The sequence below is a fragment of the Anopheles coustani genome, chromosome 3, assembly GCF_943734705.1.
Source record: "Anopheles coustani chromosome 3, idAnoCousDA_361_x.2, whole genome shotgun sequence".
Classification (NCBI taxonomy): domain Eukaryota; kingdom Metazoa; phylum Arthropoda; class Insecta; order Diptera; family Culicidae; genus Anopheles; species Anopheles coustani.
In genome coordinates, this window is record NC_071288.1 from 12,156,597 (window position 1) to 12,167,870 (window position 11,274).

An 11,274-nucleotide genomic window follows, 5' to 3' on the forward strand; every position below is an offset into this window, starting at 1 on the left:
TGCATCGGTTCATCATTCAATGCTGGCAGTATTCTGTCAGTTTACGGTTTAATGTCAAATACAAAACAGACGCAGTTTGGGCTTCACTTTTAGTTCGTAAACAAACTTTCTGGTCTGGAAAATGCTTCCCAAAAGAAGAATGCTGTTGAATTCCGACGAAAAGCGTATGTAACTAAGAGAAACACTTTTGAATGTAGTTCTTGTCTAACAAATTTGTTTCCATCTGACCACTAGGCAAAACGCTTCAAAATGTTGCAATGGCGAGAGGCCGTTTGAAAGGCGCTTTGAAGCACAAAAACGTATCGTCTGGCGACAACTCCGAGTCGGATGAGAGCATCGAAGAGAAGCTGACGAAAAAACAAAAATATGAAGCATCCCCAAGCCATCAGCCGTACATCATGAAACTGTTTGATCGCAATATCGATCTGGCTCGATTCAGGGAGAACTCACCCCTGTACCCGTTGTGTCGCGCATGGTTAAAGAACCAACCCCGATCGAAGGAGGGCACCGAGGCTGAACCTAAAATAACACGGTCCGCTGTCAAACGTGAATACAACCCCGATATCGTCGAACAGTTCATGAATGGTGATCTTAGTGAAATAACTGAAATGCCGCGTCCGGAACCTGCAGGTGACATGCAGCCCTACCTGTTAGAAAAGCCGGAACCCGTGGAAGACATCGATCTTAATGAATCATCGTTGGATAAAGACGAATTACTTAATGAGCATCGTGAAAGATGGAAAAAGATACGTGAAAATTGGATATCCCACCGTAAAAACTACGAAACGAAGCGGTACGCGACAAGCTTCAAACTGCTCGAAGCTCTTCACAGGGAAGATTAACCATTGGTTGCTTTAGAACTAGGAGATATTCACCCTTTATTAATAAACGAGTATAAACTACCTTAAGACAGCTTTAATCATTCTTCAAATTGCAGTCAAACCTAAACAAGACTGACTAAAGCCGAAAATAATTTTGTTTCTATCATACAAAAATCTATCGTAATAAAGGTACTGACCCAAAAACACAAATTTTGAATCGAGAATTGCTATACGTTCTATCCGAATTATCTTCCATAGGAGCCAATCTAGGCTATAAATACAAGGCCAAGCGCCCTCCACGTGCCGGCTCGTTTGTAGATATCATGCCAAAAAATAACTGTTTCTATAGCGTTAACAAACTAACATCCAGTTTTTTTACCGCTACGAAACAAGGTTTGCAAACTGCTGGTTTGTTACTGAGCTCAGAATTAACTTCGCCGAGTTCAGGACGTGTGTCCGTTGTACTATTTAGGAGAGGATTTGCTGTCTTCAAGCATGGCTCAGCCGATGTATCGGGGTTTACTTCCGAACTAATTTTAACAGCGGCAGTTACTGTCTGCAAGCATGCTTCGGGGGATGTTTCGGCGTTCACTTCCGATCCAAGATTAACAGCTGCATTTCCTGTCTGCAAGCATGTTTCGGGGGATGTTTCGACGGTCACTTCCGATCTAAGATTAACAGCTGCAGTTGCTGTCTGCAAGCATGCCTCCGGGGATATTTCGCCGTTTACTTCCGACCTAAGAATTACAGCTGCAGGTGCTGCTGGCAAGCATGCTTCGGGGTATGTTTCGACGTTTACTTCCGATCCAAGATTTTCAGCTGCAGGTACTGCTGGCAAGCATGCTTCGGGGGATGTTTCAACATTTACTTCCGATCCAAGATTTTCAGCTACATCCACGCATGCAGCGGGCGATGTCTCAGTGTTTGCTTCTGGCCTACTCTTAACACTCGCCCTTCGCATGAGGACTCGGATATGATTTCCTTTTCCTTGAAGGCGTTCTTCGGTGTGTTTCATCTTCTTGGATTGTTGAACATGAGAACCGATGCCTGATGATTCTGGTTGGCGACGTTTTTGTCTGGGGCTGACAAGATCAAGGAACGGATTGTTAAAAAATCACAAATAATTTTGCGCTAAGAATATGTTACCATTCAACTGTTGGTGTGGAAGGTATGTCTGCAGTGACGGGTGATGGAACGCATTGTTCAAAAGTGGCATCTTCTGAAGTAATGATAGGTGCTTGATGGTTTATAGTCGTTGTTTCTAATGCGACTGCTGTAGAAACATCTTCTAACACTGATTCTTGTAAAAAGGAGTGCAAATGTTCCATCACTCGATGGAAATGTCTCGATTCTCGCACTGCTTCATGGTGTTTCCGGCAGCACTCTCGAAACGCGATACAGAATGCTATCGCATCGATGCAGCTCCTACACAGCGTGAAGTTAGTATCATTTTCGGATGAAAGTTGAACGCCGATGAAAGTATCGATGAAGCTCGTCATATCGGGACGAATGTATTGCTCGAATGGAAACAAGAGCAACAGATTTTCAGACGAGAAACAAAAATGACAATATTCATTTTCATTCGCAGAAGGTCTGGAAGAAACGAAATTTAATAATATGAAGCAACATTTACACTACACTGTTTCAGAAACTTACACTTTTAAGCCACTATCGCCCGGCGTATTTAGCATAGTTTACTAATTCTCAATGTCGGCTAGTTCTTTAACAAAAGAAGTAGGACATAAAGTAAACATACGTACTCAAACTGGCGTCCCTGTTTGGATTTCCGCTCAAACCAAGCACAGCGTTTCTCTAACGACAAACGTCAAATGAATGTCAAAAAGGCATTCAGGATCTTCATCAGTTTGGAATTACAAGCAGAAGGTCCAGTTCCAAATTGATCCTGTTACATTAGCGTAATTTAACCGCTTAATAGGTTTTTTCATCTACCCACACTTCCCATTCTGTATGTGAACACAATTTCTAACTTGTTAACTAATGACTTTACAAGTTTTTAATATTTCGCTTGGAACGTGCTCTGTTCAGAGCTATCAAAACTATGTTCGGATATCTATTTACAATGATCATATCTTTAGTAGAGCATTCAATTCTTATATTTTACTTCCACAAGCATAATGGTTTTGCTGGATACATTCATTTTTTCCTGCCCATCAATCCCTTGCCAATGGTTGTCGTATGCAACATTTCACCAGCGTACACGGGTAGAAAACATAACCTAGAAAAAGAGATAACATTGGTTAGGCCGCTAATTTCGAACACACCGGCACTAAACGATTGAAAAGCTCGAACCTACCTGATGGGGGTGTGAATGTCCTTTTCGTGGAAGCAAAACCAAGGCCCTATTAGATTTACCGCAGTCTTCTTGCCTCACGTTCAGACTCCAGCAGGGTCAGGATATCTCCCTCGCGGACGGGGCCCTTTACGTTGCGGATGATCTGTCGGTTTTGCTCGTTCAGGAACTCAACCTTCACCTGGGTACACTGTCCCTGGGAACCGGTACGACCCAGGACCTTCGTAACGCGTGCGAGCACAAACGACTTGTCCATGATTAGTTTTGTTGAACAATTTTCGGTATTTTCGGACCGATTATCTGAACTAGCGAGCGACCTGCGTGAGGCAAAACACGAGAAAGAAAGAAGCCTGTCATAATATGAAACGTCGTCTGTCAACAGTTTGCTTTTGACATTGCAGGGGAAGTGACCCAGTGCAAATGCTACGCATTATTGTTGTGAGTCAGACAACACGCCGAGTTCAACATTTCCACAAAATTTATCATAGAATTAAGAAAATTGGATAAAATCGTTTTTGTTTTATGATCGTTTGTGTTTTTTTATACTTTTAATAAATAGAAGACAGGTGCAAGAAAAATCAACGTTTATTTAAATTGTCCATCATGTGACACCGAAAAGGCTGAATTTCGGTACCAGGAGATTTGACATAACAATAAATCTTTTTTTAGTTCCATTCTAGTCCTCACTGCAGAATAAAACTGTTTGTGGAATACCGATAAAATATGGTTTTCAAATGCCAGGAGGATAGTTTCCTCAAAGAATTTAAAACAAAAGTTGTATCATGCGAAAAAATCAAGGGAGGTTTCAACGTGGTTCTTGAAGATACCGTACTGTTTCCGGAAGGAGGCGGCCAACCATCGGACCACGGAAGAGTAAATGATCGGCTGGTAAAATCGGTTATCCGAAAGGGAGCTCAAGCGGTTCACTTCATTGAGGATGAAACTGAATCGCCCCCGTTTACCGTTGGCGAAGAGGTCAGCCAGTCTGTTGACTGGGACCGAAGATTTGATCATATGCAACAACACTCCGGTCAACACTTGATAACGGCTATATTTGATCGCGAGTTTCAACTCAATACCAAATCCTGGTGGCTGGGCACCGACAGTTCTTACATAGTTCTCGATGCAAAAGACGTTACCCGGGAGCAGGTGGAAAGAGTGGAAAAAATCTGCAACCAACTGATCATCGATTGTACACCGGTTGGAGTCAAGGTTTATGAACCCAATGACCCGGCACTTCAATCAGATGTTACACGGGCAACCCGTGGTCTTCCCGAAGATGTCACCGGGCCGCTGAGGGTTGTGACCATTGAGGGCGTCGAAAGCAATATGTGCTGTGGAACACACGTGCGTAACCTGGGCCAGCTACAGGCGGTAAAACTTCTTAGCGTCGAGAAAGCGAAAAACAAATGCCTTGTCCATTTCCTCGTTGGAGGCAGGGTGTTGCGGAAACTATCCGAGTGCTACGAGAGAGAAGTTCAATTTAATTCCCTGCTGAACGGAGGCCCCCTCGCACACGTGGATTTGATCAAGAAGCTTCAAGCTACCGTTCGTGGTACGCAACGTGTCGCTAAAAAGCTTAGTACTGAGCTGGCCGCTGCCGAAGCAGAGCGATTGAATAAACTACAAGAAAATCCTCCAAAATATGTATTCTTACATCGTTGCGATGGGCCGGATTCCGATTTCGTTAACACCTTCCTACGTTTGTCGAAACTTCCAGAGAGCTTCATTTTTCTGACGAACGGTGATACGGATAGTAATGGCAAGGGGCAAATGGTACTGTTAGGAAAACAGGAAGATATTGCTAAGCTTGGACCGGAAATGTGCTCCCTTCTGGAGGGCAAGGGGAATGGAAAAGGTACTCGGTTTAATGCGAAGGTTAATAAGCTTAAGAATGTGGGACTATGTGAAAAATTAGTTCAAAGCCATTTTTCCGAAGAAGGTCTAGCTGAAAAGTAAGCGAAATCAAGTACGGTACACTGAAATTGAAATAAAAAGGACATGCACTATGCAATATATAGGAAATTTATTTTGATTTTCTCGTCATGCATTGAAAATGCCCTGAGAAAAGGAATCGTTTAACGATTTTTAACATGTATCCCACCGAGGTACTAAATAAATGCATCCGTTATGACCCATCGGAGTTTACATCTTCCACAGGGGTAGAGTTTATGGCATCATTCGAAGAGCGCCGTCCAGGCGAATTACTTCTCCGTTCAGAAGCGGATTATCGACGATGCTTTGAACAAGCTGGGCGTATTCAGCTGGCTCACCCAAACGCTGCGGAAATGGTATGGTCTTGGCCAAGAAGGCACGAACCTTCTCTGGCAATGCTTGCAGCATCGGGGTATTGAACAGTCCCGGGGCAATAGTCACAATCCGTATACCTTGCGTGCTGAGGTCTCTAGCAATGGGGAGCGTCATTCCGACGACAGCCGCTTTCGATGCCGAGTAGGCTGCTTGTCCAATCTGCCCGTCATACGCCGCCACCGATGCCGTATTAACAATCACACCACGCTGACCATCGGCGTTCGGTTCATTCTCGCCCATCAATCCAGCCGACAGACGGATGACGTTAAACGTACCGGCCGTGTTCACCAGGAGAACGCGTTGAAAATCCTCCAGTTTGTGTGCGACCTTCTTGTTGAAATTGTACGTCTTTACGGCCACCGCAATGCCGGCACAGTTGACCGACACGTCTAGGCGCCCAAATTTACTCTTGGCCACCTCCAGCGCACCGGTTACGTCTTTCTCCGATAGCACATCGACGGGAACGTACACCACTTTGTCCCCAATTTCCTTGGCAACTTCGTTGCCTTTCGAGGTTGGTAAATCACAAAGTAGAACATTGTAGCCGGCACGGGCAAAGCGCTCCACCGTAGCACGTCCAAGTCCCGAGGCTCCACCGGTCACCAAAGCAACAGCGTTCTTCAGCATTTTGATGGTGGAATGTAGTCTTTCCAGTGGATCCGATGTTGCTTTGCCGATCACTGATAAACGATCTCTATTATGTAATCAAGATAACACGGAGATGAGACAGTGACCTTGTAACAACACATAATCCGTGAAAAATTACCGTTCAAATAACTCTTTCTATTGCACTAAAGTTATAAAAGCATAAACTAATAACTAAATTGCTGGAAAAAGACGATCAACAAAAAAGCGTACAAATACAGAATAAAAAATAAACAAGTGGGATCAATTGACAGTTAAAGATTCGGCAAAATGAGATATCCTGCCGGAAATCGACAATCTTCGACGGGAGAAAATAATATGATTTAGAAATTAATGAATGATTATAAAATTTCCAATGGTTATCGACAATGAGTCACAACAAATGCTCAAATTTTATTATCGTTTGGAATACTTTTCAGCGACAAAACATTTTTTGAGCAATTATTTGATTCTACAATAGTGTATAATATTTCCACCGGGTGAAACTGATTTGAAGGCAGGACCGCTGCAGCAGTGACAGCTGCCGGATTTCGAGACCGCAATCACCTTTCCGACCGAGCGAAGCAGTTGTTGGAAGATTACCGCTGTACAGAGATCATCCGGGCTGACTAAGATGGTTATCACGAAAGTTTCTACAGAAGAACAGTACAAGCAGCTTATTGGGTAAGGCTGTTTAGTGCATTAATTTTCGTATGCTGATAACCATTTTTTCCCATTCATCAGCGCTGCCGGTGTATCGTTGGTGCTTTTTTCCGCGGAATGGGCAGAACAGTGTAAACAAATTACCGATGTGATGAATGAGCTCGCTAAACAACCCGAATTTAAGGCGATCCAGTTTCTCGACGTTCCTGCGGAGGACTTGTCGCAAGTATCGCTGCATCATCAGATAGACTCGGTCCCGACTGTTCTGTTTTTCCGTGCCGGTACCGCTCTCGATCGTATCGACGGCGTTGATGTTGGTTCGCTGACGCAAAAAGTGAAGAAATATGCCTCCGCCCCAGCGTCTCCATTAAGTTCGAGCGCCAGTTCAAACCTCGAAGAGAGGTTGAAGGCACTCATCAATCGCTCGAAAGTGATGATCTTCATGAAAGGGGACCGCAATACACCTCGTTGTGGCTTCTCAAAGCAACTGATAGCGATCGTCAATGATACAGGGTATGCTAGAAGACACACACCGCCGCCACATTGTGATTCTAATGAGCATCCATTCAATTGTTACTATGCTTTCAGAGTCGAGTACGATACGTTCGATATACTAACCGACGAGGCAGTCCGGCAAGGGTTAAAAACGTTCTCCAACTGGCCCACTTATCCCCAGGTGTATGTAAATGGTGAACTTATCGGTGGACTGGACATCATCAAAGAGCTGCTAGAGGGTGGCGAACTGAAGGAAACCTTGAACGCTTAGGGCGTAACACACTTCAATAGTAGTTTTACGCCTGTTTTGTGCGGTTTTTTTTTCGTTTGGTTAATTTATTTTTGCGTAAATGCAGTGTCAGACTCCGACATTCACTACAGCAGAATGAAGAATGTTATTTGGGTGTAATTAATGATCCGACGAAGATACGAACCGGCTTTCCGGGGAGAAACGATCAGCCTTTGGTTGCCTCTGTTATGAATAGACGATTGGTGACGTGGTTTTACTATTTTTTCTGAGGTATAATAAACCGTTTTCCATAAAGCGGAGCTAACAAACGAGTTTTATCTATGATTCTGCCTCACGCTTCTTTTGCATTTCTTTACTGAATAAAGCCAGCTTCATCTCCATAACCTCACGGATCGCTTCGCGAATTTTGGATTTCTCAATCCCGATGGATTCAATTTTTTCCAACTGTTCCTGCACGTACTCAACGCGCCGTTTGAAGAAGGCCTTCGCACTCTCGAGATCCTGGAAATGTGAGATTCACTTTTATCGTTGGCAAAAGAAATGTATCTAGATTGTGCGCCTTACATTTTCTACGTAATATCCAGTTCCAACTTCAATGATGACATTGTTAGCATCCTTTATCGTACCCGGGACGTACATGCTTCTGCAATTAAGTAAAAATTTGGCTTAATGAAACGAATCGGAAGGCACTACCGCTTTGTAAATACACTACGCAACTTACCCTGTCAGGGGCACCAGTATTTGTTTATCGTTCCAATCGGCTTTAAACTTTTCCAGTGCTTCTTTCGATGCCGAGTATTTCGATCTAGCCATTTTGATACTATTGAGAGAATCTTGAAACAGATTCAGTTCCTGCAAAGGTGGAAGAGCATTATAGAGTCGATCGTAGGCGTACTGCCGATTCATCGTACCTGATCTAGTTGATTTTTCAGCTGAGTCAATTGTTGCAAATTGAGGGTGTTGAGATCGATCTGCTGCATCTGCGGCTTTTCGCTGGCTGAAATTTGCGCCATCTTTACAATTGATCTCGATGGGTTTGTTCTAAGGAATCTAGCGGAGGTGAAATAGATGAACAACAATCCTAATTGAATTGATAATTTCCCGTTAAGGGAAAATTCTTTCTTCTTTTGTTGCTGCTGCGATCCTGCACGACACAGTTAGCGACTAGAAACCATCGAATAGCCATTTATGTCAAAATTTCCTGCATGCGCTTCGAATATAGCAGTGCAACCAGTAGATACGTTAATGTTGGACCGGAAAGATCCGTAAAGTAAAGACCAGGTAATGTACATACGAGTTAGCAGTACAAATAAATTTCAACATGTTTGTGCAAAACTCTGAACCAACTCTTAACCATAGATAACTATAAAAATTATAAATCACATAATCATATTCGTGCACAAAATGGAATTGATTGCCAACACTGGTTTCTCTTCGTCGACAGCCGTGTCAAAGCTGTCATCCGTGACAGTGACCCAAAATGCCGCTAAAATAGCGCGTTTGCCAATACATTTGTGTTGTAGAAACTGTTTGATTCGTTTGGATTGATCAACAGCTTTAATTTTCTGTAATAATGGCACATCAGGCTAATGTTAAAAGAGCTCGGGGGAAGCGGTCGGTAGAATGTGAACCCGTTCCAGTGGCATCTTTACCAAAAACACGATACAACCTTAGAAGCCAAGGTAGAAATCCCCAGGCGGACACTCGGATATAATAAAATCAACCCGTTTGCTCTTCAATTGCAGGTCCACCGAACTACGCACAGTTTGCAGACCAGGAATGCCCGATATGCCTTGAAGAGTATTCATCACCGATAACTATAGTTAATTGTGGACATTCTTTCTGTAGCGAATGCATTAAGAAGTGTATCGAAAAAGGAAGTTCCAAAACATGTCCAGTTTGTAAGAAACGCCTCGTAAATTCACTGTTCATCAGCTGTGAAGATTTCACAAAGCGAGTAGCAAAAAAATACTCAACCTCAAATAGACACAGTACAGTCAGTAGAGGAAAAAAATTCGAAGCATACCAGGCACAGCAAAGAAAAACCATCATTTAGCAACGTGTCTTTAAATTTGGGTAAAGAAGTTAGTTTAGGGTGAAGTAACGATTTCCGATATTTGTGATGAGAAGGAATTAGGACCTGATTAGGGTTAGTGAACTACAGATGCTCGATTATAAACCTGTGTTCTTTACCATTACATTGTAAATGGAAAATGGAAATTATGCTGAGGTAATAGAAAACTAAGAAACATTCATTATTACACTCAGTACAATTATCTTTCACCGTCATTCAAATCATTCAACAAGTGCCAAAATGATGTGATAGCATTTGTTGTCGTTTCTTGAATGTTATACTTACCTTTGTTTTTTAGTCTTAAGCAAATATATGCTCAATTGTGCAAACGATTGTACAGTAGTGACAAGAAGGTAACGAAATGAGGACCAACGTGGAATTCTACCTGCCAGTACCTCACTTGCTCACGTCCAATATAGCAGAACCGTGCAGTGACACAAACATAACAACGAAAAATATATAATTGAACTTCCCAAAATGAATTGCCATATGTGGCTGCTAGTAGCTTTGGTGTTCGTGTTATTCTTGCAAACGGAAGGATGCATTGATAATATCGTCTGCGTGGTGAGATGTGCAGTGCTCAAAGGCCGACGTGGAGCTTGCGTAGATGGCATTTGCGCTTGTGGTGTTACAAACGGCTAAATACATTCTTCAAAAATTGTTCGAAGTAACACCTTTCACTACTTTCTTGTTGTAGTTTTTTTTCTATGTTAAATCCGAAATGATTTAAACCGTATACACTTTCGAGAAAATTAATTAAAAAAATCATAAATGATCGCAATTCTTTTCTGTCCCATATGCAGATTAAATGATAAAAAGAAAACTGTTCAAAATAGCGTAATTCAAATAAAGTGTTACTACATTGTTGCCGTATTTGTTTGGTCTCCAAATTTATTTTTCGCATCTCAAACCCTGATTCTTCTCATTTACGATTTGGCCACCTTCACAATCTGCAGTCCCCGCTTTCTTAATTTAAGCCTACAAGAACGATTTACTAAATTTACCATTTTGCACTTTTGAACTACAAAGCCAGGCAAAGGGACTATGAATTTACAGCTTGTCAGCGTACTCACTTGCTGCGTACAACGAACCACAGATTGCATTGCATTGATAAAAATAACAACGAAAAATCTTAAATAAACGAAAAATGGTTGCCACGTGTTTGGAGTAGGATGACTCAGAAATTGTTGCCACATATTTCTGGTTTGTCCCCATGGCATTTGTGTCGTTTGCACGTTGTATAATCAGTTGTGTAAACGACTGGACAAATTTCTAAAAATCCAATTGGTAGGTATCAGATCAGTGAAAACGTAGAATTCTGTCCGCCAGTGCCTCACTTCCTGCGTACAACGAACCACAGAACCGTGCATTGATTTAAAAAATAACAACGAAAATTCTTATACAATGGAATTTTCCAGAAGAAAGATCCATTTGTGGCTGCTCGTCACTTTTGTACTCATTTTGGCGACAATACGATGCAAAATAAATTCAGAATGTAAGAATACTTGTGGAGGCCTAGGTGTTTGCACCAGAGGTGTTTGTTCATGCCCATTTTGAATAAAGAATTCTTAACAATTGTTAACAGCCAGTTGACTGTCTGAGCCAACAGTCAGAATTATTTTCACTACCGATTACGTGTGTGTGTTTTTTAATACTGGATCCGAATAAACTATGCATAATGAGCGCATAAGAGATTATTGGGATTAACCCAAGTTTACTATCAAAT

At 42.2% G+C, this 11,274-nt stretch overlaps 7 protein-coding genes across 7 annotated transcripts; 3 read left to right on the top strand and 4 right to left on the bottom strand.

The window, feature by feature from the left end:
* The first annotated feature begins 63 nt into the window (after positions 1–63).
* LOC131271672 (protein lin-37 homolog) lies at positions 64–908 on the top strand. The gene is made up of 2 exons (XM_058273177.1): positions 64–164; positions 235–908. Exons 1-2 carry the CDS (start codon positions 122–124, stop codon positions 840–842), a joined length of 651 nt encoding a protein of 216 aa, XP_058129160.1. The 5' UTR covers positions 64–121; the 3' UTR covers positions 843–908.
* Positions 909–1,036: 128 nt separating this feature from the next.
* On the bottom strand, positions 1,037–2,611 carry LOC131271671 (uncharacterized). Its single transcript, XM_058273176.1, has 3 exons — positions 2,478–2,611; positions 1,968–2,414; positions 1,037–1,903 (listed from the first exon to the last, which is right to left on the bottom strand). Exons 1-3 carry the CDS (start codon positions 2,510–2,512, stop codon positions 1,165–1,167), a joined length of 1,221 nt encoding a protein of 406 aa, XP_058129159.1. The 5' UTR covers positions 2,513–2,611; the 3' UTR covers positions 1,037–1,164.
* Positions 2,612–2,912: 301 nt separating this feature from the next.
* Positions 2,913–3,474, bottom strand: LOC131272735 (small ribosomal subunit protein eS28). The gene is made up of 2 exons (XM_058274570.1): positions 3,136–3,474; positions 2,913–3,057 (listed from the first exon to the last, which is right to left on the bottom strand). Exon 1 carries the CDS (start codon positions 3,386–3,388, stop codon positions 3,191–3,193), a length of 198 nt encoding a protein of 65 aa, XP_058130553.1. The 5' UTR covers positions 3,389–3,474; the 3' UTR covers positions 2,913–3,057; positions 3,136–3,190.
* Positions 3,475–3,815: 341 nt separating this feature from the next.
* On the top strand, positions 3,816–5,227 carry LOC131261164 (alanyl-tRNA editing protein Aarsd1). Its single transcript, XM_058263099.1, has one exon. It carries the CDS (start codon positions 3,856–3,858, stop codon positions 5,089–5,091), a length of 1,236 nt encoding a protein of 411 aa, XP_058119082.1. The 5' UTR covers positions 3,816–3,855; the 3' UTR covers positions 5,092–5,227.
* LOC131261166 (3-hydroxyacyl-CoA dehydrogenase type-2) lies at positions 5,142–6,341 on the bottom strand. The gene is made up of 2 exons (XM_058263100.1): positions 6,209–6,341; positions 5,142–6,136 (listed from the first exon to the last, which is right to left on the bottom strand). Exon 2 carries the CDS (start codon positions 6,067–6,069, stop codon positions 5,302–5,304), a length of 768 nt encoding a protein of 255 aa, XP_058119083.1. The 5' UTR covers positions 6,070–6,136; positions 6,209–6,341; the 3' UTR covers positions 5,142–5,301.
* A 271-nt stretch (positions 6,342–6,612) lies between these two features.
* LOC131263233 (glutaredoxin-3) lies at positions 6,613–7,773 on the top strand. Its single transcript, XM_058265776.1, has 3 exons — positions 6,613–6,750; positions 6,811–7,242; positions 7,318–7,773. Exons 1-3 carry the CDS (start codon positions 6,701–6,703, stop codon positions 7,493–7,495), a joined length of 660 nt encoding a protein of 219 aa, XP_058121759.1. The 5' UTR covers positions 6,613–6,700; the 3' UTR covers positions 7,496–7,773.
* LOC131264236 (probable prefoldin subunit 5) lies at positions 7,629–8,659 on the bottom strand. Its single transcript, XM_058266845.1, has 4 exons — positions 8,386–8,659; positions 8,196–8,326; positions 8,039–8,117; positions 7,629–7,975 (listed from the first exon to the last, which is right to left on the bottom strand). The coding sequence occupies exons 1-4, from the start codon at positions 8,485–8,487 to the stop codon at positions 7,793–7,795; spliced, it is 495 nt and encodes a 164-aa protein (XP_058122828.1). The 5' UTR covers positions 8,488–8,659; the 3' UTR covers positions 7,629–7,792.
* Between the last annotated feature and the right edge of the window lie 2,615 nt (positions 8,660–11,274).

Bases quoted from the DNA above. Each gene is read 5' to 3' on its own strand.
- LOC131263233 (XM_058265776.1), top strand. From the start codon at position 6,701: ATGGTTATCACGAAAGTTTCTACAGAAGAACAGTACAAGCAGCTTATT. The intron at 6,751-6,810 runs GTAAGGCTGTTT...CCCATTCATCAG, and splicing joins CAGTACAAGCAGCTTATTGG to CGCTGCCGGTGTATCGTTGG. The intron at 7,243-7,317 runs GTATGCTAGAAG...CTATGCTTTCAG, and splicing joins GCGATCGTCAATGATACAGG to AGTCGAGTACGATACGTTCG.
- LOC131272735 (XM_058274570.1), bottom strand. From the start codon at position 3,388: ATGGACAAGTCGTTTGTGCTCGCACGCGTTACGAAGGTCCTGGGTCGT.
- LOC131271672 (XM_058273177.1), top strand. From the start codon at position 122: ATGCTTCCCAAAAGAAGAATGCTGTTGAATTCCGACGAAAAGC. The intron at 165-234 runs GTATGTAACTAA...TCTGACCACTAG, and splicing joins GTTGAATTCCGACGAAAAGC to GCAAAACGCTTCAAAATGTT.
- LOC131271671 (XM_058273176.1), bottom strand. From the start codon at position 2,512: ATGCTAAATACGCCGGGCGATAGTGGCTTAAAAGT. The intron at 2,415-2,477 runs GTAAGTTTCTGA...CGTTTCTTCCAG, and splicing joins GGCGATAGTGGCTTAAAAGT to ACCTTCTGCGAATGAAAATG. The intron at 1,904-1,967 runs GTAACATATTCT...TGATCTTGTCAG, and splicing joins TCCACACCAACAGTTGAATG to CCCCAGACAAAAACGTCGCC.
- LOC131261164 (XM_058263099.1), top strand. From the start codon at position 3,856: ATGGTTTTCAAATGCCAGGAGGATAGTTTCCTCAAAGAATTTAAAACA.
- LOC131261166 (XM_058263100.1), bottom strand. From the start codon at position 6,069: ATGCTGAAGAACGCTGTTGCTTTGGTGACCGGTGGAGCCTCGGGACTT.
- LOC131264236 (XM_058266845.1), bottom strand. From the start codon at position 8,487: ATGGCGCAAATTTCAGCCAGCGAAAAGCCGCAGATGCAGCAGATCGAT. The intron at 8,118-8,195 runs GTAAGTTGCGTA...ACTTAATTGCAG, and splicing joins ATACTGGTGCCCCTGACAGG to AAGCATGTACGTCCCGGGTA. The intron at 7,976-8,038 runs GTAAGGCGCACA...TCACATTTCCAG, and splicing joins CTGGATATTACGTAGAAAAT to GATCTCGAGAGTGCGAAGGC.